Source organism: Rattus norvegicus, chromosome 14 (assembly GCF_036323735.1).
Source record: "Rattus norvegicus strain BN/NHsdMcwi chromosome 14, GRCr8, whole genome shotgun sequence".
In the NCBI taxonomy this organism is placed as follows: Eukaryota; Metazoa; Chordata; class Mammalia; order Rodentia; family Muridae; genus Rattus; species Rattus norvegicus.
In genome coordinates this window covers 10,953,905-10,978,692 of record NC_086032.1, presented here as the reverse complement: position 1 = coordinate 10,978,692, position 24,788 = coordinate 10,953,905, and the positions used below count along the sequence as shown (strand labels likewise).

Genomic DNA, 24,788 nt, shown 5'->3' with positions numbered 1-24,788 from the left:
GGCCTACATCTATGATGCAAGTTAATTTTTTAGAGTTGGTTTTATTCTTTGAAACAAAATATACAATAAGTGCGTAAGACAGAGCACGAGATAAAGGGATTTTATGGTCGTCGATGGAGGGGGATCATTGCGTGAGTATCCTTATCTGACAAACACAGTCATGTGTTAGGACTGTGAGCTTTGCCCCCTTCTTATCCTCACTGTCTGGAACAAGTCCTGCAGCATAAGCACTCTCTTAGTAATTATTAGGAAAATCTATGAAGACAGCTTAGACTCTCTCGTCATGTCCACTACTCATTTGTCTAAGAGGTTCTCCGGTGAGAGAGTCACATCAGAAAGAGTCTGGGAGCTTGTAGAAGGGGTAGACTACTGGGTAGTCTAATGTCCTCTGGGCAGATTTCCTGTTGTACTCATGAACCCATAGCAGATGTGATTACCTCAAGCCCTATGCTAAAGTAGACCCTGTCATGGAGGAGCAAGGGCTCACAAGGCCCTACCCTTCCTGGAAGATGTCTAGGCAGTTAATGGTTGAGAGACAGTCTCCTCAGTGGTATAGCCACTGGTAAAGTGCCATGCATCTGTAAATAACCCATCCACCATGCTCTGTGAAAACACTAGTGGAACTCATTAGGTATTACACACACACACACACACACACACACACACACACACGCACACACACACACACACACACACATCTCAAGAATGGGGGAACATGAGTGGAGTTGGAGTAAGGAGAGGGAAGAGTGGAAATGATGTAAATACAGCATTCATGCTTGAAATTTAAAAAAAAATTAAGAAGAGTCCAGTGCAGACAGAGGGCTGCTCCAGACCCTAGCATTCATGATCCATTCCAACCCAAGGCTCTTCTTGCAATTTAAATATCAGGGTTACGTAGTTGTCTCCCAATCAGTGCGTGTTCTTGTACACCCAAACTTTCTCACCTGGAGAGGAAGCCCCCATTTTCTGCATAGAGCCCCAGGACTGAAGACTGGACAGGGTCTTTCTTAACTGCAACACATTTCCACCAGCTCTTAGCTCCTGTTCAGTGCGTGTCTATTTGCATCCCTCACCAAAGAAGTTTACAAATTTCACGTTGTTTTCCCTTTATAATTTTAAATTCAAATCCATCCACTAAACAGTGAATAAAAGATCTTCCTTTTGCCTTCTAAAATTCAAAATGGCGCAGCTATAATTCAATTTAGAGTTTGCACGTCGATCACCTAAGTCAACTTACTATTGTTGTTTCCTACTGAATATGATGCTGATGTCCTCCACAAATGTTAATAAATATTAGATAGAAAAAAAAAGGAAGCCTATTGGTTAAAAAACGCAAATTAAATAAGAAAGCTATGTAGAGGGGGACAGTCATGTATTATGTATTTACTGGTTTTGAAAACAAGCTATTTTGTGCTCTGTTAACTTAGCTAAAGCTGAAATGTGTTCCTCTAGACATCCTTTCTACAATACTGCTGCAAAGCCACAGGGCTGGTGACCAGAGGGCTCACCTTGGGAGAAGTAGCCATCAGGCCTGTGACTTTGGTCCAGACAGACTGATTCCCACCCTGCCTCTAGTGTTTTTAAATCTCAAGTAAGGAAGATGTAACAAAGGTTTGTGTATTGTATAAGCTGTGGTTCACTTAACGTGACAAGATTTGGTCATTGTGAAAGCCAGATGCAAGCTCCAGTTTATGGTCATGTGTTGTGTTCAAATTATCAGTTTTCCCTCAAGAACTCAACGACCCTGTTTTGTGTCTGCTTTATTGTTGCTTCTCCTTTCTGATTATTAACAGGAAGTTAGGAGCTTGGGGCAAATCTAAAGAAGAATGAATTTTTTGTTGGTGAATAATTTCAGTTTTTGGTGATATGGTCTCATGACACCCTGGTTGGTCTTGAACTCACGAAGTAGGCAATGGTGATCTTGAATTCCTGGTCCTATTAGGTCTGCCTCCCCAGTGTGAGAATTCCACACATCTCCAAGAAGAGAGTATTAGAAAGAGCAGACATCACAATAAAGGAGCTCTCGGGATGTTTTTGAAGCTGCTTGAGACAGCATTTTTAAATAGATTTTAAAATGTCTCAAGCATGTGCTGTCCAGTCATTGACGGAACATGTGTCTAATAGAGTTCATTGTGAATTCACGTACGGCAAATAACTGAAGAACAATTCCTAGGTAACACCAGAGCACAAAATGGCACCCCAAGTCAGGCCCAGAAACCAGAATTGTGGTATTCAGGGGTGTCCAACCCTTTGATATTGGATCACTACATTGACCCCCACACATGTGCTGAGGCAGACTAAGAGCTATTGTGAGATGATGCAGCCCACTGGCTGCAGGTTGAATACGTCTCTCAGAGTGAGCCTGAGCCTACACCATCCACTGTGTCCTACACAAAGATGCAAAGAGGTGGCCTTTCATCGTTTCGCCATGGGGTGCTGTGAGTGTCCAGGGAAGATGGCTTATTTACTTGTTTGCAAGGCTTTGAGCCTTGAAAGAATATACTCAAGGAGATGCACCCGGGGGCCTCCATCCGCACCTGAATAAGGATTCAGATGACAAGATCCTGGATGCTGAGCCTGATGATATATTTACAGAAGCTCCTGAGAGGGAGTGGATTTGTTTTGCATATGGGAGTCCCGGAAGTGGATTGTGGTTGTTGTAAGACTTGCTACTTAGGTTTTGAAAACTTACTTCATTAAGAATTCAGCATTTGCTGTCACCTGAGTTTTTGATCTTTGCCATTCTCACTGGTGTGAGGTGAAATCTCAGGGTTGTTTTGATTTGCATTTCCCTTATGACTAAAGATGTTGAACATTTCTTTAGGTGTTTCTCAGCCATTCAGCATTTCTCAGCTATGAATTCTTTGTTTAGCTCTGAACTCCATTTTTTAATAGGGTTATTCGTTTCCCTGCGGTCTAACTTCTTGAGTTCTTTGTACATTTTGGATATAAGCCCTCTATCTGTTGTAGGATTGGTAAAGATCTGTCATTTTGTCCTAGCCACAGTGTCCTTTGCCTTACAGAAGCTTTGTAGTTTTATGAGATACCATTTGTCGATTCTTGATCTTAGAGCATAAGCCATTGGTATCTTGTTCAGGAAATTTTCTCCAGTGCCCATGTGTTCCAGATGCTTCCCTAGTTTTTCTTCTATTAGTTTGAGTGTATCTGGTTTGATGTGGAGGTCCTTGATCCACTTGGACTTAAGCTTTGTACAGGGTGATAAGCATGGATCTATCTGCATTCTTCTACATGCTGACCTTCAGTTGAACCAGCACCATTTGCTGAAAATGCTATCTTTTTTCCATTGGATGGTTTTGGCTCCTTTGTCAAAAATCAAGTGACCATAGGTGTGTTCATTTCTGGGTCTTCAATTCTATTCCACTGGTCTATCTGTCTGTCTATGTACCAATACCATACAGTTTTTATCACTATTGCTCTGTAATACTGCTTGAGTTCAAAGATAGTGATTCCCCCAGAAGTTCTTTTATTGTTGAGGATAGTTTTAGCTATCCTGGGTTTTTTGTTATTCCAGATGAATTTGCAAATTTGAAGAATTGGATTGGTATTTTGATGGGGATTGCATTGAATCTGTAGATCACTTTTGGTAAAATGGCCATTTTTACTATATTAATCCTGCCAATCCATTAGCATGGGAGATCTTTCCATCTTCTGAGGTCTTCTTCAATTTCTTTCTTCAGAGGCTTGAAGTTCTTATTGTACAGATCTTTTACTTGCTTAAATTCATAGGCAAATGGATGGAACTGGAAAATATCATCCTGAGTGAGGTAACCCAATCACAGAAAAACACATATGGTATGCACTCATTGATAAGTGGCTATTAGCCCAAATGCGTGAATTGCTCTAGATGCACAGAACACATGAGACTCAAGATGGATGACCAAAATGCGAATGCTTCACTCCTTCTTTAAAAGGAGAACAAGAATAACCTTGGCAGGTAATAGGGAGGCAACGTTTAAAACAGAGGCAGAAGGAACACCCATTCAGAGTCTGCCCCACATGTGGCCCATACATATACAGCCACCAAACTAGATAAGATGGATGAAGCAAAGAAGTGCAGGCTGACAGGAACCGGATGTAGATCTCTCCTGAGAGACACACCCAGAATACAGCAAATACATAGGCGAATGCCAACAGCAAACCTCTGAACTGAGAACGGGACCCCCATTGAAGGAATCAGAGAAAGTACTGGAAGAGCTTGAAGGGGCTCGAGACCCAATATGAACAACAATGCCAAGCAACCAGAGCTTCCAGGGACTAAGCCACTACCCAAAGACTATACATGGACTGACCCTGGGCTCCAACCTCATAGGTAGCAATGAATAGCCTACTAAGAGCACCAGTGGAAGGGGAAGCCCTTGGTCCTGCCAAGACTGAAACCCCAGTGAACGGGATTGTTGGGGGGGAGGGTGGTAATGGGGGGAGAATGGGGAGGGGAACACCAATATAGAAGGGGAGGGGGAGAGGTTAGGGAGATGTTGGCCCGGAAACCAGGAAAGGGAATAACAATCGAAATGTAAATAAGAAATACTCAAGTTAATAAAGATTAAAAAAAAAAAAGAATTCACATCTATGTACCCTTCCTTCACGTCTGGGTGGACGTGCATTTCCATCACTAGAATAAAGCAGAAGTGATGTTAGACTACTTCTGACTTCATACAGAGCTTCTGTCTCTGTCTCGTCTAGAACCTTCCTTTTTGGATTCCAGTGCTGCTATAGACGTATCTAGCCTAAAGACTCCAAATCGTTGAGGCAGCAAGCATAGGCTAACTGGTGCAGTGCTGGCCATTGAGAAGGTCCAGCTCAGGCACTCTGGCGCCCTCCAATGCTGTGGTATAGACCCCTCATCTTCCATTGCTACCTGTCTACATCCCCTGGCACGAAGGATCTAAGAGACAAAATGATGCTTCTGGGTGAGTGCTCTAAGTTTAGGGATAATTTATTAGACATGTACATCAACGGGCAGTTGTCCAGGCAAAAGCATTACAAGGAAATCAGGAATGCAAGAAGTATTTAGGAATGTAATAAGTATTTAGGAGTATAATAAGTATTTAGGAATGTAATATGTATTTAGGGATGTAATAAATATTTAGGAGTGTAATAAGTATTTAGGGATATAATAAGTATTTAGGAATGTAATAAATATTTAGGAGTGTAATAAGTATTTAGGGATGTAATAAGTATTTAGGGATGTAATAAGTATTTAGGAATGTAATAAGTATTTAGGAATGTAATAAGTATTTAGGAATGTAATAAGTATTTAGGGATGTAATAAGTATTTAGGAATGTAATAAGTATTTAGGAATGTAATAAGTATTTAGGGATGTAATAAGTATTTAGGAATGTAATAAGTATTTAGGAATGTTATCAATATTTAGGAATGTTATCAGTATTTAGGAATGTTATCAGTATTTAGGAACATAGTAAGTATTTAAGGCCAATATGGGGATTTGGGAACAGTCAACAGTTGGTGTGGGATATAATCTGGAGATTCTTATGTGCATGAGACAGTGCATTTAAGTGCTTCTAGTGTGGTGTCTGACAGGCAAGATTGGGGTGTATTATTAGGTTGAGAAGCACATGCACACATTTTTGAGTGGTTATTCTCAGGGATCTGCCACTACGAGTACTTAGGTCTCATGTTTCAACATTTTAAGTGTATATATTAAAATGACTGATGAGCAAAGATGCGATTTATGGTTAAAAAAAATCTAGGTCTCATCCTTTCTTTTCTGGATTTTTACCATCCTTCAGATATCAATACTTAGGTAAAAATTAAGGAGCAATGGCGATGATAAATTGATTCTGCATGGAAAAATCTGATGAAGAAAAAATACAGTAACATCCTAGAAAAGAGAAATTAGAAATGATTTAATGATTAAAGATATGATGGCTTTTACACATATAGGGATAACTTCCCATTCGTGTGTGTGTGTGTGTGTGTGTGTGTGTGTGTGTGTGTGTGTGTATCTTTAACCCATAAATTTTAAATGTAAGTCACTTCAGTAGAGCACTTCATTTTGGTGATGATTAATGAATGCTTTCTATACACCAAAGTTTGATCAACCATCTTTACTGCAGAGACTTAACTCAAAGTTTTGCACATAGACACCATTGACACACATGGTTCAGAACTAAATAGTTATTAAGGCCGCTTTAATTTCAACAGAGATAGTAACAGTAGCTTCCACCGATGTAGCAAGGACCACTTCACAAATACCAGCAGGATCTGTCTGTAGAGACCGCTGTACCTAGTCTTTGTTCTACAAGTAGGAAGCTAGTACCCAAAGACAAATCATTTTCCCCAGGTCACTGAGTTAGAAATCAAGTTGAGATTAAATGATAATTCATTCTCATACATCCTCCTCTTTATAAAGGAAACACATTAAATCATGTGTGGGAATTATATATGGTATGGCCACTGAGAAAAAAAATTAACCTCTGAGGTGTGTTTTAACTCTCTACATGTCAGATTTGTCTTTTCAATTACAATAATGAGACACTCTTGAGAAAACCATTGTTACTATAACTGTACAGTCTTAAGGGCCATCGAATAGATCAGTTTTCTACCTGCATATGTTGGTAATTATAAAATATATACATGGAAAAACATATAGTACATAGAAACCAAATGCAAATAAGATACTTTTAGACTTTAGAAATTCTTTAAGCATGTTATATTAACCCTATTAAAAATGGCTTTTCTATATACAATACATAATCTTTAAAAATCTATCCCGAGAAACGAAACTCTTTGGTTCAGCAAAGGACTCTAAATGTGTAAATATAATTTCTTAAGGATGCACTTTCTTATTCTGGGCTTTGCTTCTCTGGCTTCAGTCTTCATGAGACAGACAGCTGACTTTCTCTAAAGAATGGAGATGTGTCTGTGGAATGGACGGTTTTCTTTTCACATAGAATATATCATATGAAAATACAACCAGAAGCGTGAATGATACATGAATCAGGATACTGTCTCTCCTCTTCCAGACGAGAAATATACAGGGACATCTGCCATCAGTTTGGAAGGAAAGGGAGAAGTGGGACACCTACAAACACCAGGAAAGCTTTCAGGGACAGGAGTCCAGTGCACTGGAAGCTTTTCTCTCACTTCCAGATTGGAAGATCGCCAAGAGGCAACAGGACAAGGCCAGCTTCTGGGCGTTCATTTTCCTTCTAAAATCCCATCACACCCTCAGTATCCTGGGTTCTCTCTATATACAAGACTTGATTGCCTCCTTCAAGCAAAACCATTACCTCTACAGTGATTGCGAGTCTCAACATTCGCCAATGGGCTTCTCGTTAAAAATCCCACGTGGTCTTTCTATACTTTGGGTTTACTAATAGCAGTAGTAACAGGATTGAACGAAGTATCTCAGAGATTGCAAGAGTCAGCAACTTTAGCTGTCAGGGTTCGTTATGCTTTGTCTTCGGTGGGAAGGAAATGTCCCTAGGATTTTATTCCACTGAGTTTTCTACTTTGGTAGTGGAAATATATTTTTTAGCCTAAGTTAAACCTTCCCGAAGGCCCATCATTTAGCCACACTTTCCAAACTATTTTTAACAAAGTTTTTGGTAAGTTCTGCAGTATCGCAACTGGTCAAAGGAAAAGGAATGGTTTTTGCTTTATTTTTTCTATTTTTTTATTAAAACTGATATGATTATCTGATTTGATTGACTGGCCTTCTTTAGTAACTGGCACTACTCATTAATATCCAAATGTTTCCTTTTGCTTCAATAACATCGAAAAATATATTAGTGTATCTGTAAGTTGAAAGAAAATAAAATTCATGGTCTTCTATTGACTTCCCAAGATGTCTGGAAACCACAATCGGAGGAGGAAGTCCCTGGTGTCTGCTGAGCCCTGGAGTGATTCTTCTAACGTTGTTCTGTAGTCTTCCTTCTATCTGGATAACTTAGGTGCTCGAGAACAAAAGCCATATTAATATTATTAGGATTCTAGGCAGGAGAGTTTGATTTGGAGGGAGAAACCGATTTGAGAGAAAACTGTGCTATGCCAACGAAAATGGATCGGACCATGGAAATGGAAAGGAACAACCTTTGACATCTTTAGACAAGAACAGAATGGAATACAGGAATAATTCACAGCATCTAAAGGACACATTCTCATTCAGAACCACATCCGGCCACTCTCCTTCCCTGTCTATCAGGGTTTTCTTTTCTGCCATTGTCTTCCGGGAGATCTAACAATGCTTTGAAGAGAGGGATAATCAGCATCGTGTCACCGATCCTCACGGTCCTCTTCCACGGTGGCGTCGGTTTCTCTCCTGTCAGAAGTCCTTATCCCAGCCTGACATTTCATCCGGAGGAACCCCCTTTTCAGGAGGATACTTGTCAAAGTAGCTGTGATCTATGGGGCCACTGAGCTAATGGAAAAAGGATAGAACAAAGGTGAGGACCAAGGTGACCAAGTGTGACAGTACATCCAGGTGAAGCTTCTCCTACCTGAGTGCTGACTTCACACCGGAGCCTATCACATACATCACACATCACACATGACATAGAAAGGAGAGCCACTCATCTGCACCGTGTCACCGTCTCCCCACAGTGAGATCATCTCATTAGAAGCACATGATTTTATCGTTGGTAACATGCGTCAGGAGCTACGCAACAGGAGGAATTATTTTCTAAAGAAAAGGTAAAATGAATACTATCTACCTTCCTATATCAAGTTAAGGGATGTTTTCAAAACAAAAAGGGTTTTAAATATTAAAATCCATCAGAGTTCCTCTTTCATTTAAGTTTCTTGCCAGTATTGGATTTGAACAGTTACTCTATCCCTGTAAAGTATGCAAAATAGGAAATAAGTGGACAAGCCCAAATCTAAGCGGTACTGAAATGTCACCAGGAAAATTAAATGACTGTGGTATTAAACTATTTGTAACCGTGGTTTGAAATTCTTTACTTAAAACAAATTATAGAACACCTAATTCTCCTTTTAATGGAAAATAGGTTTATAATTGACCATGATTCTTGATCTTTCTTTAAGTGCCTTATATTTCAGTTTATTTTCTCTATTTCTGAAATAACAGTAGTATTTCTCTTAGGTATAGCTATAATTACATTTTTTAATAGCATGTGTTGTCACATGGCGAATATATTACAAGAGTCTTATTGTAATTAACAATAAATTACATTTCATCTGTGTACCCGAGCGCTTCTAACTGCTCTGGGACTTGGTGATATTGGCATATCATTGATTCCTGAGAGGTGACCCTAGTGAACATCCCATAGGCAATTCTATTATTTCATTTGTGTGTGTTTATGAGCATATGTGTGCTTGCGGATGCATGTGTGGGTTATCCTGCACACTGCCTGTGTGTGTACTTGCCTGTGGATGCCAGAGGCTGACGTCAGGCATCGTTACTCAATTACATTCTACCTTACATTTTGAGGCAGTGTCCCTCACTGAAGCTGGAGCTCATCACTGGTGAGTTCCCAGGATCCACTTGTCTCTGTCTCCCCAGCATTAGGATTGTAGACACACACACTATGTGCACAGCTTCTTATGCACACACACAACAGTACACACCTTCTTATGCATGCACACACACTACAGTGCATAGCTTCTTGTGCAGACACATACACTATGTGCACAGCTTCTTATGCAGATACACACTATGTGCACAGCTTCTTATGCAGATACACTACAGTGCACGCCTTCTTATGCAGGTACACACTACAGTGCACGCCTTCTTATGCAGGTATTAGGTCTTCATGCTCATGTGTTAAGCACCTTTCCCACTGAGTCTGTGCTCCAGTCCCAACCACACTATTTAAGTCTCTAGATCACAGTTAGTAGGACAAGGAGTTGGGGATTTAGCTCAGTGGTAGAGCGCTTGCTTAGCAACCGCAAGGCCCTGGGTTCGGTCCCCAGTTCCGAAAAAAAAATTAGTAGGACAAACTCACCTAATAAGAAGTATTTTTTAAAAATCTAAAATCTCTTATGTATGTGCTCTCTCTCCCCCTTCCCTCCCTCCCTCTCTCCCCTTCCCTCCCTCCCTCTCTCCCTCCCTCTCTCCCTCCCTCTTCCCCCCCTCAAAATGTATTTTAAAAAACTTGCTCCTAGAAACTAATCGCAGGGGTGTTTCAGCAAATACCATACCTCTCTTCGTAAAGGTGAGGGAAGGCTCCGTGCTTTCAACCCCTCCCAATTGAAACCGTTTAACCACCTAAAATGAGAGAAATACGGAGGATATTACTCACAGTCTATGATTAGCATGTGAGAGTACATCTGTCGATCCATTATGTCACTCCCTACCTGCGAGAGTGCAGCTGAAGTTAACAGGGAAGGCTGTCTTGACCCATTTCATATTCAATCCATGACTACCGGGCACTCCCACTGCCCGGCAACCACCCTAGACATTTCCCTGTCTCACTTGGGTTCAGAGCAGATAGGGTATCACCTCCTCGGACCTTCAGAACTTCATTCCCATCTGTATAAGATTTATCTACTTTACATGTACAGGTTTCCTTTTCGCCTGCACACATGCAGGCTCATGAACACGTGCACCCTCTTCTGAGCATATCTGGCTCCGAAAAGGGTGTCAAGTTCCCCTGAATCAAAGTTATGGAAGGCTGTGAGCTACCGTGTGGGTGCTGGGCACTGAATCCAGGTCCTCAGCAAGAGCAGCAAGTACTCTTAACCACAGAGCTATCCAGTCCCAGTGGTTCTCAACCTTCCTAATGCTGGGACCCTTTCCTATAGTCCCTCATGTTGTGGTGACCCCCAACCATCAAATTATTCCATTGCTATCTGTTAACTGTAATCTTGCTGCTGTTATGAATCGTAATGTAGATATCTGTGTTTTCTGATGGTCTTGGGCGAGTGTAAAAGGGTCGCTCAGCCCCAAGGGGGTGGATTGTGAGCCGTAGATCGAGAATCATTGCTTTAGATGCTACTCTTGATTCTTAATTCACTGAGAGTTATGATGAGAAACAAAAGCACAACAGGGCAAAACTGGGAAGGCCCATTAAACAAAATCATCCGCAATCCATCTTCAGCCCACCTGCACCCCACCCCCGCATTGCCTTCTGTCCTGAACCACGAATGGGCTTCCTTATCGTCTCCCTAATGCCAGTGTCTCTGCTACGGGCTCCATGACTTCGTCTCTGGTTATTGCTGTGGTTCTCTCATCCTTCGCCATCACTGCTGTCGCTGCTCGATTATCATCCAGAAACGACTTCATTCTTACAACAACAAAACGCATCCTGTGACCCAACTTCCTCTCCAACTCGGCCTGCTCCTCTCCTTCGCTTTGGAGGAACAATGGCCCCAGGAGTCTTTCATCAGTCCATCCGACCATTTTCTCCTGAGCACTCTGCCGTCAGCTTCCTCCACTCCACGTTCTCCAGTGTCTACAGACTCAGCAGCAAAGTGCGCTGCAGTGAGTGACGTGTGGGGATACTGAGTCAAGCTGACGGCTGGAATTTCTTATTCACATTATATCATTAATGTAAAGAGGTGTGTCTGGTCTTACGTGTCATAGCAGACGTCGGGAGGCCTCCCTTCTCCTAGAGACCCACTGCTCTGCCTCTTGGAATCTTACAAAAGGCTAATCTCTGCCTACTGATCAGTAGTTATTAGGCTACTGATGTCGATTTAGCCAGGGAGCAAGCACTACGGAAAGACAACTTGTCCCAAGTATGAAAAAATATCTAATGTTTTTATCTTGGTAAGGCGGTAGACAAAGTAAGTGACCATCACAAATTGCTAGATTTAAATCGAGACACTAGTAAGTTCCAGGAAGGTGAAAGAGAACAGAGTGGTAGGTGGTGGTGGGATGGGGCAAGCTCGGAAGGGTCGCTCCCAGTTGGGGTGGTGTTTAAAGAGTGAGGAGATGGGAGAAGTCATGCAGGATTCTGCAGCAAGGACCTCCTAGATGGAGGAGGCAGGAGTCAGCTGAGATACAAACTGTGAAGAAAATAGGGAGGAAAGATACCCAGGGGTTGGAAAGATCATTAGGGTCAGAGGCGGTGAGTAACTTCAAGGAAACAGTGCGGCGGAGGATTTGTCTGTCTGAAATGCATGGTGATTGTAACAGCATGCAGACGATCTTTGAGAGATGAAGTCCAGCATGGAGGAGGGAGGGAGGGAAGCAAGAATCCCATTCAAGGAGGCATTGGCAAATGGTGGCTGCTGGGAGGACAGAGAGTCAGTTTTCTTAAGTCAATCACGCTCCAGGGCAGGTCTTACCAAATTGGAGTTGACGGGTTAAAGATGAGGAAAACGCAAAGCCGGATGGGTAAAGTCGAGAGTAAAAAGGGTGGATTCAAGAGGGGTCCTGAAGGGTGTATGTGATCAAAATCCATGGTATGACGTTCTCCAAGAATCAATTAAAACATGGTAAAAACAACTTAAGTAAATTGTAAAAACGAAGATGGCGAAAGACAGCAAAGAAACAGTGAAATGCCAGGGGGCTTTGTTGGAGTTTAGGGCACAGTAAATTTAGTGTGATAGAAAGCCATTACAAAATGCCGAGGAACCGTACAATCTGGTTCTCGAAAGGTAACTGTAGTCATCTGGAGAATGACCAAAGGGGGGTGCAGCACTGTGAGTGGTGACGGCCAAGGGCAGGAGACCTTCAAGAGCCTCTCACTGGCTTCTTTCAGCCATACCAGAAGCCAAGTCTCCTCCCTTCTTCCACAGCCTTCCCTCACTTCAGAGTTAGTTTTGGCTTAGCCCTTAGCTGGATTTCCCAGTCCAAGTCTAAGTTTGGTAATGGAGTAGGAACGCATGCCTTCCACTTCGGGCACCATATCAGTAGAAGTTCTTACTAGAGTAAAACGCAGGGATCAGATGACGACGTTAGCTCGTGTCGGCCTATCCTCTGTCCTGTGTGAAAGCACCTAGGTTTTCTCCAAGATGATCCCATCAGACTTGACACTGAGCTGGGCTCCCTCTGCAGACATTTCTTGGTACCTATTTCTGTAGGATGATCATCTTTGCCACCCAAATCAGGAACTACTCTTAGCACAACTTACAACGCTTTTTAATCCAAGGATCTCTAGTGATTAATGTTCTAGCGAGGAAAATGGCCTTGCACTTCTTAGGGTGCTTGTTGCAATCTGACCAACAGCAGCATTTGCTTAGGGCGAGTGGCCATTGAATTAATCCCGGTGTCCTATGACAGGCTGCAGCATATGCAATGCAGGAGACAGGCTGTGTTGTATGCAGTGCGGGTGTGGCACACTCTGATAAGAGAGCAACATTCAGCAGAGCTGCACTGACAGGGACACAACAGAAATTGCTCTGGGGAGATGTACAGACACTGTTCTCGAATGTCAGGGTAAGGTGCTTGGTTTATCTCCTTTCAGGATTGCATAATTACATCCACCCAGGTTCCCCAGCCTTTCCTCGTCTTTGGGAGAGAAGCCTTGTTTCTTGGTTAGCTACACACACACACACACACACACACACACAGAAGGTGATTTAATAAAGGGCACACAAACTAGGCATATTTATTGATAGAGTAAATGCTATGCCTAGGCATCTGTAGGTTGATGTCAAGGCAACACATGATTGGACAATAGAGAGTGAGGCGGGGACAAAGCTTTTGTAAGGCGAGAAAGAGGAGGAAGGAGGAGAATCAAGATGGAGACCGGGAAGGATGACCCAGATCTGGGTGGTCCTGAATTGCCAAGGTAGCTGGGATGGACTTCCGTAGGCAAATTTATCTTATCTAGGTGGGCGGTTCATATCCTTATCGATTGGTTGTAAGCTTATTGTGTGGATGTATTGTGGATTGAGAATTTAACATGTAGATCTAATTACTAAATTACAAGTTTCTAGAACTTTGATTTTGCCGGGCTAAAGAGGGCGCTGAGTGAAAGAAATGGCTGAGAGGCAGTTGGAGCATGCAGATCTGGTTCTGTTGCCCACGTGCGCGGGGAGAACGTGAGGGGCAGCAGAACCAGATGTGTGTGTGTGTGTGTGTGTGTGTGTGTGTGTGTGAGAGAGAGAGAGAGAGAGAGAGAGAGAGAGAGAGAGGAGAGACAGTGAGGAGAGAGACAGAGAGGAGAGAGACAGAGAGAGAGAGAGAGAGGAGAGAGAGACAGAGAGAGAGAGAGGAGAGAGACAGAGAGAGGAGAGAGACAGAGAGAGAGACAGAGAGAGAGACAGAGAGAGGGGGGGGGTGGTAACTACTGCCTAGGGGACCTCGTGGAGAGGGAGGCTAAAAAAGAGATGGCTGGGAATGGGTGGCTTGTGGACCCCATGGCAGGGTAGCAGGCTGAGCGAGCGAATCCGGCTCTCGGGAACTGATAGAAAAATGTTGTTGCTGTTGTTGTTGTTGTTTTAATTTTTTTATTTTTACTGCATCAGGCATACTTTGGTTTTAATTCAAAGCCAGAATGAAAAGTTTTCTTTTAAAAATTAATTTTGTTTTACAGAGGAGTAGGAGAATCTAACACAAACATTAAAGATATTTTGTTTAAGGTTTACTTTATTATGTTAAAGTGTGTGGGGAGTGGATGGGTGTGTGCATGCGTGTGTGTGTGTGTGTGTGTGTGTGTGTGTCCAATAAGAAGCCCAGAAAAGGGTGTCAGATCTCCTAGAGCAGGACTTAGAGGTGGTTGTGGGCTGCTGGCCTGGGTGCTAGGAATTGAACTCATGTCATCTGCAAGAGTGGTTTGTGTTCTCAACCATTCCAGCCCCTAAAAGACTGTTGTTGTTGAATTTTAAGAATATCCTGGGTGGTAACAAAGCTATAGACTTGGAAGGTTTGCATGAAGTTTAAAAAGCTTTTTATCTAGAACAGTGGTTCTCAACCGTCCTGATGCTGCAAACCTTTACTTAATACAGTTCCTCATGTTGTGGTGACCCCCAACCATTGAATTATTTTTGTTGCTATTTCATAACTGTAATTTTGCACTGTTATGAATCATAAGGTAAATATTTGACATTCAGGATATCTGATTTGCAACCTTTGTGGGGGTCATGAACCAAGACTGAGACTAGACTGCTGATCTAGACACACACACACACACACACACACACACACACACACACATACACACACACACACACAGATACCTTGAGCACACATAGACATACATACCCCACACACACCCCACACACACCCTGAACACACACAGACACACACACCTCACACACACCCTGAGCACACACAGATACACACACCCCACACACACCCTGGGCACATGTAGATACACACAACCCCCACAACACACCCTAAGCAGACAAAGACACACATACACCCTGAACGTATCCCGTAGCTCGGTGGCTTAGAAAAAAATAGCTCCAGGAATAGAGAAAATTAGGATGAAATCCTGTTTTTCAGTTCAGAGAATGCCATGCGATCTGTTGTCTCTTGCCAACTCTCCCCTGCACGCTGCCTCTGAAGCCCTGTGTGGTAGAAGAAAGCCTCCTTATTCTAGAGAATGGACCAATCAACTTCACTGAAAGGAAAAGCCAAATCATGTCAGGTGCTTGCCTATCCCACCACAATGCACCTGGCGCTTCTGAATGAGCCTCAGGTGAACCGAGGAACAGGCTAAGACCGGAGCTTATCAGCACTTAAGACCACTTCTGTTTTCCAACCACCCCACAGCAAAGCATGAAAGCATGACAACTCCTAGATTAAAATCAGGGGGGCGTGGGGACAACAGAATAAGAATCACTCTAACTGGCAGGCTGCCTGTCAATATGAATGGTGTGTTTATATGTCATTCTGTAATGAGAATAGACACTGGCAGCAAGTGTGGGGTCCAAGCAGAAGATAAATGGGGTTTGAAGACAAATAATGAGAGTTTATCTAGAACAGTGTTTCTCTACCTTTAACGGAAGGCGACCCAGAGAGTGAATAAAGTATTACAAGCACTTTAATGTCTATGAAGTTCCAAATAAATCTGTCTTCTGTCTCCCCCTCTGCAGTCTCTCTCCTTCCCTCCCTCCCTTTCTTTCTCATTCACCCTGTGGGGGAGCTTGGTTTCTCAATGGTGAACACAGGGCTTTATTGTGAGGGAGATCATGAAATCAGGCAGCAAGACTGGCAGCTTAGGAGTTTTCATTTTGCAGCTGAAGCCAAGGAGAACAAGTAGCCGCCTCCTTTTTTGTCCAGGCTGCTGACTCTCCCCTGATTCCTCAGTGAACGATACCAGCAGAGTGCAGGGGCATGGCTTGCGGGGAATGCACGTGTTAAACATGCATGGGACTCCAGATTTTATCTTGACTCCCAGCACATACACACAGAAACGTCAGCCCCCAATCCGAGAGGAATAAAACAGAGATGTTTTCATTTCTGAAAGGGAGCACATCGGCATATCCAAAGGCTTACGATAATAACATTCTCGCATTTATATGTGGACCATCAAACCATAGCCACAGGTGATTATTTTCTCTGTTGGTTATAAGCAAGATGAAAACATCCTGAAAACTCTAGGATCTGCCAAAGATTGACTTTGAAATCACAAGTCCTAAAGGTTCAAAGTGCCACATTTGAATATTTGATCAAATTAGAGGGGATGACAAGGAAGTTGTCAGGGGTCTAAAAGCTATTAAGGGAGAATGCTGGGTCACCATGAGATGACTCCAAGTTGTGGGTCTGTGCAAATCAATGGACATCAACAGAAAAATAAACTTGGAGAACTTGGAGAATCCCTCAAAGGAAACTATATTTTAAATGAATATGTAGTTTTAGTTATAACTGAGATGGGCTGGGGATGACTTACAATAAATCACACACAGACAGAAACTGACATAATTTGAAAATAAATAAAAGAGGTTTTAACAACCTAAAACTACCAACCATGGTAAGTATTACCACAATCAACTGCTCTCCTGGTCTTGGGTGCTGTGGTTCCGTTTGACATTTTAGCGAGCGAGCACGTTATTCATCGCTTGCTGCAGAAAAGGTTTTAAGGAGTCAGGATACAGTTTCTAGGGAGGAGATGTCTAGACATTAGCAGGCTTTAAGGACTCTGGAGCTGGACTCCTGCTTCACAGTGCACAGCCTGTCAAGCCAAGGACCAGAGCTGTAGGACTTCAATTACTTTTAAATGACCAGAGTCATTTCTCTGCCCCTGGAGACGTGACCTCCTGAACTGCCCTGAAAGCAGTTAACACCACCTCAAACAAGATCCAGAAGCCTCAAACCTTGTAAGATCGCTAGCCAGCAGGAGCCTTGGCAACCCACTTCCCTTCCTGTAAGACAGAACCCGAGAGAGTTTGTCAGTCTGGACAGGAAAACGCCCCTCAGGAAATCTGTCTGTTCACGTGACTTAAGAAACAGGCATCGAGCATACCTACACATACAGTCAGAAGCAGTCAGTGATCCTGTTGCCCACCGTCTGCCCTCACAGTGACACGAGGCGCTCTGCTCTTCAATGGTCCCTTTGGCCACTGCACACTCTTATCCCTTGATGTGCCACCTCACATGGTAATAATTGTTCCCTATCTTTTATACTATACTTTGTCTCTGGTGAATTCTTTTAATGGAGTTGTAAGGATTGAGGACCTAGGTGAGGCCAGAATAGGATCCTGCCATAGTTCCTGCCAGAGTTCCTACTATAGTTACATAGTAACATAGTAACTGAGTAGTTTCTACATTGTTACAGCACGGTACAGTAAAAAACGCATTAGTCGGTGATGTTTAATAATGGGTTAAGCTGCATCTTTCTCTTCTACACCTCTACAAGAATTAGACCCTGCTCTGTTTACAAATTCAAAGCCAAAACTATTATTTAATTCCCTTACAGAAGCCAGGTTATTAATATGATGATAATGGTGGTGGTGGTGATGGTGGTGATGGTGGTGGTGATGATGATGATGATGATAAACTGTAGATGCAAAACTGTTTCTGTGACTCAATGGTGTGATTTTATAGCTTGTAAAATAACTTAGCTCATGTTTGACATGAACCCCAGTATTAAGGAAAGCATATTATGACTTATTCGGGCAACTATAACTAGCAAAGTACAAAGAAAACCTGTACCCTGAAACACCCAAAAGTGGAAAGCCTGTAACTGAGCATGGCGGTCTCCTGAGAGAACCCATCATGGTCATCTCATATACGGATGGGTGGCCTGTATGTCAGCCTGATACCATGTAAGATCAGTTGGGAAGAGAGAACCCCAACTGAGGAAAATGCTCCCCACCATGTTAGCCTATGAGCAAACCAGTAGGCAGCATCCCTCCATGGCCTCTCCATCAGCCCCTGCCTCCAGGTTGCTGCCTTGAGTTCCCCTGGATGACGGACTACAAGCTGTAAGCTGAAATACACCTTTTACTCCCTAGATTGCTTTTATCACAGCAAAAGAAACCCTATCTAAGACACCTGTTTATTCTATATATTTCTATGCTTATCCCAGCAACAAAGAAAATCGGTACCTGTGTTTCTTAATGTCGTTGATCCCATTCTTCAGGTTCCCCAGCCTTTCTGTTGGGTTTTGCCTAAAATAGTTTATGGAAGAAGATTGTAGTATCAATATACGAGTGGTTTTTATATTAAAGGGTAATGTTTGTGTTTAACTTCATTCACTCAATAACCTTCATCCGATCCTACTGCAGCTCAGCCACTTGAGGACAGGGAGAAAACAAAGTCATGGGGTTTCCATGGAGGAGCGGCAGCTGTGTGTCTGGATATATCAGCTCTTCCCACGAGCTGTGGCTACACCGTGAATAAATGTTAGCCTGCAAACCTAGTTGCAAACTCTGCTAAGAAACCTGGGAAGTGTGTTAGGGTTTCTCTATGCCTAAGCTGCAATCTTAGAAGTGGGTAGGCTTTCCTAGTTGCAATTCCCAAACCAGGTTTGATGTCCTAGATTTGCTGATGTTAAATCCTTCAAAAATGTCTTCAAAGGTGGGGCGGGGGCACAGCAGTTTGAACAAACGAAACAAAGCTCTGGGAGACTCCAATGTTTCCCAGAAAAATGATGTTTTCAATAGTGAGCCGAAGGCCGACTTTAAAAGAAGATTGGAAGAGTACATTTTCTTTTTTTTTTTTTTTTCTTTTTTTTTCCGGAGCTGGGGACCGAACCCAGGGCCTTGCACTTGCTAGGCAAGCGCTCTACCACTGAGCTAAATCCCCAACCCCAAAAGTACATTTTCTTAAAGACAATTAAGGGGCTGGAGTGATAGCTCAGTGGGTCAGAACGCTGACTGTTCTTCCAGAGGACTCAAGTTCAAGTCCCACCACCCATAGAGCAGCTCACAGCTGTCTCTAATGCCAGCCCAGGAGGACACAGCACCCTCCTTTGTCTTCTATGGAATGCACATGGTACATAGACATACAAGCAAGCAAAATACCCATAAACACGAAATAAAAATAAATAAAAATCTTTTCTTTAAAGCTGTTTAAAAAACGAAAAGGAATGAAGAATACTGTGGAGCTAGAGATGTGGCTCAGCTCTGGTTAAGGGAATTTGCTGCTCTTCCAGAGGGACTGTCCTGGTCCTCAGCACCCACATGACAGCTCACAACCGTTAATAGCTCCAATTCCAGCTGCGATGACATCACCTGGCCTCCAAAGGCACCAGGCACGCACCCGTGCACATACATACATGCAAACATTTTTCAAAAAATATTTTTTAACTTAAAACACTTTCTTCAATTACAGCAGCAACACAAGATGTTCAAGTCGTGGACACACAAAAGCTAACTGTGAAGCATTCACTCACTGCACAGGTAGCGGAAGCCTTCACACTTCCTCCACAGAGAGGTGTCGCCCACGGTCATTCTTACCTGCAAAGCCTCCGGATCAAATCCTCGGGTCGCCTTGTTATCTTTCTAGGAAAATCCATTTTCTCGATCCCTTTGAGAATCAAATTGTAGGTCATCATTTGGTCTATCCCAGAAAAGGGAGGGCTGGAAAAGACACAAAATAAAACATACTTCAGCGACAGTCTAGGAGGCTTCTGGGACAGACTACTCTTTTCCTACTTCTCTTTCCACTCTGTTCTGTCCTCCAATCACCTCCTCCCTTCTTAGTTACTTTACAACAAATTGTGGTGCATTGTGGAGAAGCCTTCAGGGAATTTCCTCCAAGCTCATCACTTGAATGATAGGCATAGGTAATGTCAAGCAGTCATAAGCCCTAAAAAAGAAGGTAAAAGGAGAAGGGGGGTGGAGGTGGATGTGATTTCCATCTCTGTGTGTGTGTGTGTGTGTGTGTGTGTGTGTGTGTGTGTGTGTGTAAGAAGGTGAGTAGGAAAAGCCTCCCCTCTAAGCTGACAAAGGAGAAGTCTCAGAGGACAGAGGGAGCAGATGGGACACAGAGTTGCCTTGTTTGTGGTCACTGAGTTCTGAGACAGGAAGTATGTGGCAGGAGTGGACAGGAGTGGGCAGTGTAGACGGCAAAATGAGTAAGCTTCTAGGAGCCTGAGGGATTACAGCAGCGTCCTGTGTATCCCATGGGCTACAGTAAGAGGCTGGGCACGGATCTGAGTCAGTGGTAGAACTTAGAGTCACTCCGGTCTTCTGTTTTGTAATACAAAAAATAAAATCTACTACGGGATGAAGCTGGCAGGCTGACTGTGGGAAGCAGTGCTGGAGGTAGTGAAATAGACATGGCTCTACCTAGTCCGTGGGCTGTACTAATTATGTCCCTTGGTCCGATTTATACGTTGGAGCCATACTCTTGAAGTGATGGCACATGGGATTTTATAAAGCTAATTAGGTTGAGGGTGCGGCCATCTGTGAGTAGGATTGGTGAGCTTCTGAGACAGGATGCTGGCTGTCCAGCTCTTTCCTGGTGAGGATGCCATAAGAGCTCTACGACTAAAAGGGAGCCCTCATTAGAGCTCCCAAACGGTAAGAAACAAATGAGCTCTAAAAAAGCCACCAGTTTGTAGAATTTCGTTGTATAGCCTGGGCTAAGACTAATGATGACTCTAACAGGATGTGCTGACGTAGTGAATGGGGTGGGGGAAGCGAGAAAAGGAAACCACGAATGATGCTTGCCTACAGTGCCCGAGATTAGAACCGTTTTCTCTAAGATGGACAAACTAGGGAAGAGGTGAGTGTTGTAATATGGGTCCGGGTTATCCCGCAGAATAGAGACGTAGTGGAACTTTTGGGGAATGAGGCCAGAAGAAGGGCCACTGGAGAGATGACCTTGACTGGAATATTGGGGTGCTCGTCTTTTCCTCCTTGTGTCCTGGCCACCATATAGTGGCAGACCTCCTGCGGAACCAGAGTAAATCTTTTCTTACTCGTAAGTGACCTTGCGTTAGTGACACAGCAATGGAAAGTTGGCTGACTCAGTGGTGGTGCAGCTTGTTACAGGGGAAAGGATCACGGCTATGTCCCAGAGCCACAAGGAACTGACAGGCAGGCTATTAGGTTTATGAGCCCAGCATGGAGGAAAAACACAAAGGAAATATGAGCTGGGCCATCTTGTAAGGTTTATGGCTGCAGGACTTGAGGGTATGACCCAATGAGTGTCAATTGGAAAAGAGGCCAAGGTCTGACCGGTCCAATGTGAAACTCTCAGGAAAACGAGAAAACTCAGAAATGAATACAGAGAAGGAGCTGTCACCGGAGGATGAGGAGGGAGAAGGGGGCCCTGTTAAGCACCCAAGAGAAGAATACGTCAGAGAATGTCCTGCCGGGTAAAGAGTGTGTGAGATGTGGCCAGCGAAGCAGGTAGCATGGCCATTCATATATCGCCTGGATTTCTAAGACAGTTTTGTGTCTTAGAAGTTTTAAGTTTGGAAAATTACATGCGATCTCACTACTCGGTTGTCTATGCCCTGTGCTGCTTGGAAACCAAACCGTACTCACCTTTGGCACAATAAAATAAAATAATAAAGACTTAAGGCAAGGGAAATGCACCGCATTTCCAGCGACCTATGCTGCCCCTGTGAAGAGAATGAAGCTGGAGGGAAAGCCATTGGTTCGGGATCTTCGCCACACACAGAGGCAGGCATACGACTTAGGCTTGCAGATGGGTTGTTATTTCCACAGTGTTCTTTCCCTGACATCCCGAGACACTGGATCAGGACACTAAACACGGACTTGTCTTCTGCCCTGAAGATGTCTGGCAAACTGCCTTCCTAACTTCTTTATGATGGTTCGAGGCCCCCTTAGCAATTCCAAGCCTCCGTGTTTTCTCTCCCTTCATTATTTCCCCAATATATTTTGCTACTTTGCACGGCACATTTCCCAGATGACGAGGATTTTCCAGAAGCTCCAAGAACCCCCAGGCCGGTACCTCTCCCCTAGAAACCTCTAAGATGAGCAAAAAGAAATATTGGAAACAGCACAGGGTCCTCCACACCTTAGACGATTTGTCCTTCTCAACGACTGCCTGGAAAATTCCATTCCTCCACCTAAATCTCAAATGATGAGTATTTGAACACGGCTATAGGTAATGAATAGTGGTCCGGATAAGGTACAGATTTTCACATCTGTTTCCCCAGTGTGTGTGGACAGAGGTGCGATCCACGGGTGTTTTAACATTTTTTATTGAATATTGAGACTTGCAGCGCTTTGGACAGTGAAGGACCCTGCTTACTGGTAGACTGCGTCTTTAGAACGTGTAAAGCCCTAGTTAGGTCCTTACTGTTGCACAAAAAGAAGAAAGTTCGAGAAGATTCTATGAAATGTCTTTTTCACATGCATGTTGATGTTTATTTCCACGCTAATGGGTTCATCTCAGCAGCAATTACACAATTCCTAGTTCGAATGTCTCTGGCACTAATGACGTCGAACACAGTTGGCTATAAAGGGTCATAAAGCACGCGTGTGTCATGGAAAAGTTCGTCACAGACAGAGTCAGGAGACCTGGAATCAAGTTACTGATCTCAGGCAGTTAGCTTTGTGACCTAGTTGTCTAGCTTGTAAATTTTAAATCATAAAATAATCAGAAATAATAAAAATTCCTACCTTATCTTTCTCACGGGTGTTAGAAAACTAAACTAGGTTATGCGTATATGTGCTTGGTAGCAGTGGAATGTTTTACGAATGTGGACTTTCTTGTATTGCATGTGTACATGTGTTATGTGTATTTGTGGATGATCACGTACACTGTACTGTGTTGAATATTTGGGGATGCAGAGTCAGTAACCCCAGCTTTTTAATCTCTTGGTAAATGACAAGTCACTCCTAACTGCTGAAACCCATGCTGTGCCTTGGTTCTGTCCATTAGCACCTTGTAAGGAGTTGTCAGGTGATTTAAATTTTAAATTCAGCATCCTAGCTTTCTCCTTAGCATTCCTGGTTAAGGACATCTGGGGAAGATGGCAGCTAAATTTAGTTTGACTGATCAATGAGTTTTACTGAACTAGGAAAACAGCTTTCATCATTTGTTTAAAAAGAAAGACATTCTAACAAATTCCAAAGTTTTCATTGTTTCTATTTCTGGATTATGAAACTTTCTCACACTGAATGTGTTTCTGTAACAATGAAACTTGCCACTTTGGGTAAACCATAAGAACTCTATTCTCCTCTGCCTTGGCTTTCTGATTCCGTTCTGTTTTAAACTTCCTATTCAAGCCCTGTGTTTGAAGCAAGATGAAAAGGAAAAAAGCAACATTCTTAAAAATATCTTCAGATAGGTAGATTTCATATTGTGTATTTTTTATCATTAGTGAATTATTTTTCTCTGAAGATGAAGCGGAATGAGACTGGACTAAGACGCTGGTTCACACTTACTTGCCCGTTAGAAGCTCATAGACCAGAATCCCCAGGGACCAGAAATCCACACTGAAGTCATGTCCTTTGTTAAGAATGACCTCGGGGGCCACATACTCTGGAGTCCCACAGAATGTCCACGTTTTCTGCCCAGAGCCAATCTTCTTAGCGAATCCAAAGTCAACCTAAGGCAGAATATCAAAGAAAACTGAGGATGTTATAAAACTTAGCTGCTTCTAAGTTTCTGCTAATTTGTATGAGCTTTATTACAAGCCCAAACTTTGCTTCAAAACATAACACACACACACACACACACACACACACACACACACACACACAGTAGATCCTGTGTTAATCAAGTTGTTGGGAAAGGTTCCATTATATGTATCACATTACTCTTGAAGACAATTCAACTTCATTCTTAGGCTCCCAGCAAACAGGACTAAAGCCTATTTTAATTCAGTGGCTTATCTGATGGACTGAAGAAGGGTGGGGGAAATAATAGAAACAGTTATCTGTAAAACTCCTCCAAGGATTAAAATAATAGCAAAGTTGAGAGTTTGGGAAAGAGCTCATTGCTAAGAAGAGGGTAAGACCTCTGCCTGTTCTAATGATGCAGTGTTCATAGCATGTAGCAACTATTTCTGCATCCCACGGCACAGCCCCAGCATCTTTGCCTAGTCTGCTTTGATCTCCAAACACTTCTGATCCCCACTAGCGAGGAGGGTGGTAGATTATTAACTTACATGTTCTGAAAAAAGTAGTCAGCACCCACTCTAGCTTAGATTTTTGCTTCATGCTTATCATATGAAGCTGACCATGAGAAGCTCAGAGTACTGGGCCAACTTATGCACACAACGTCCACACAACATCCTCTGATACACAACAGGGAAGAAAGTACAAACTCATAGTGAGAAGAAAAAGCTAACATCCTAGAATGTTTGGGAGGTAGGGCTGGGAGAATGTGGGTACCACGGGGAGGTAACACTCCAGGTTGTCCCTGACTCAGGTTAGGAACTCTCCTGTAGTAAGGAGTCAAGGGTTCCCATTTTAGTCTCTCATTTTTCCAAGCTTTTAATCAATGAACTCTGTAGAACAGATGAGAGAGAGAGAGAGAGAGAGAGAGAGAGAGAGAGAGAGAGAGAGGAAGAAGAAG

At 43.0% G+C, this 24,788-nt stretch overlaps 1 protein-coding gene across 3 annotated transcripts in view; it reads right to left on the bottom strand.

Moving 5' to 3' along the window:
* Positions 1-6,075: 6,075 nt before the first annotated feature.
* Prkg2 (protein kinase cGMP-dependent 2) overlaps positions 6,076-24,788 on the bottom strand; it is a 108,598-nt gene continuing 89,885 nt past the window's right edge. For 2 of the 3 annotated variants that reach the window (XM_039091638.2, XM_063272877.1), the window contains 5 exons: positions 23,654-23,817; positions 19,742-19,864; positions 18,389-18,451; positions 10,145-10,211; positions 6,076-8,405 (listed from right to left, as the gene is read on the bottom strand). In XM_039091638.2, the coding sequence (XP_038947566.1) occupies positions 8,310-8,405; positions 10,145-10,211; positions 18,389-18,451; positions 19,742-19,864; positions 23,654-23,817 (513 nt within the window). In that variant the 3' untranslated portion in view covers positions 6,076-8,309. The remainder of the gene's footprint in view (positions 8,406-10,144; positions 10,212-18,388; positions 18,452-19,741; positions 19,865-23,653; positions 23,818-24,788) is intronic. The other variant, NM_013012.2, reaches the window with a different exon arrangement.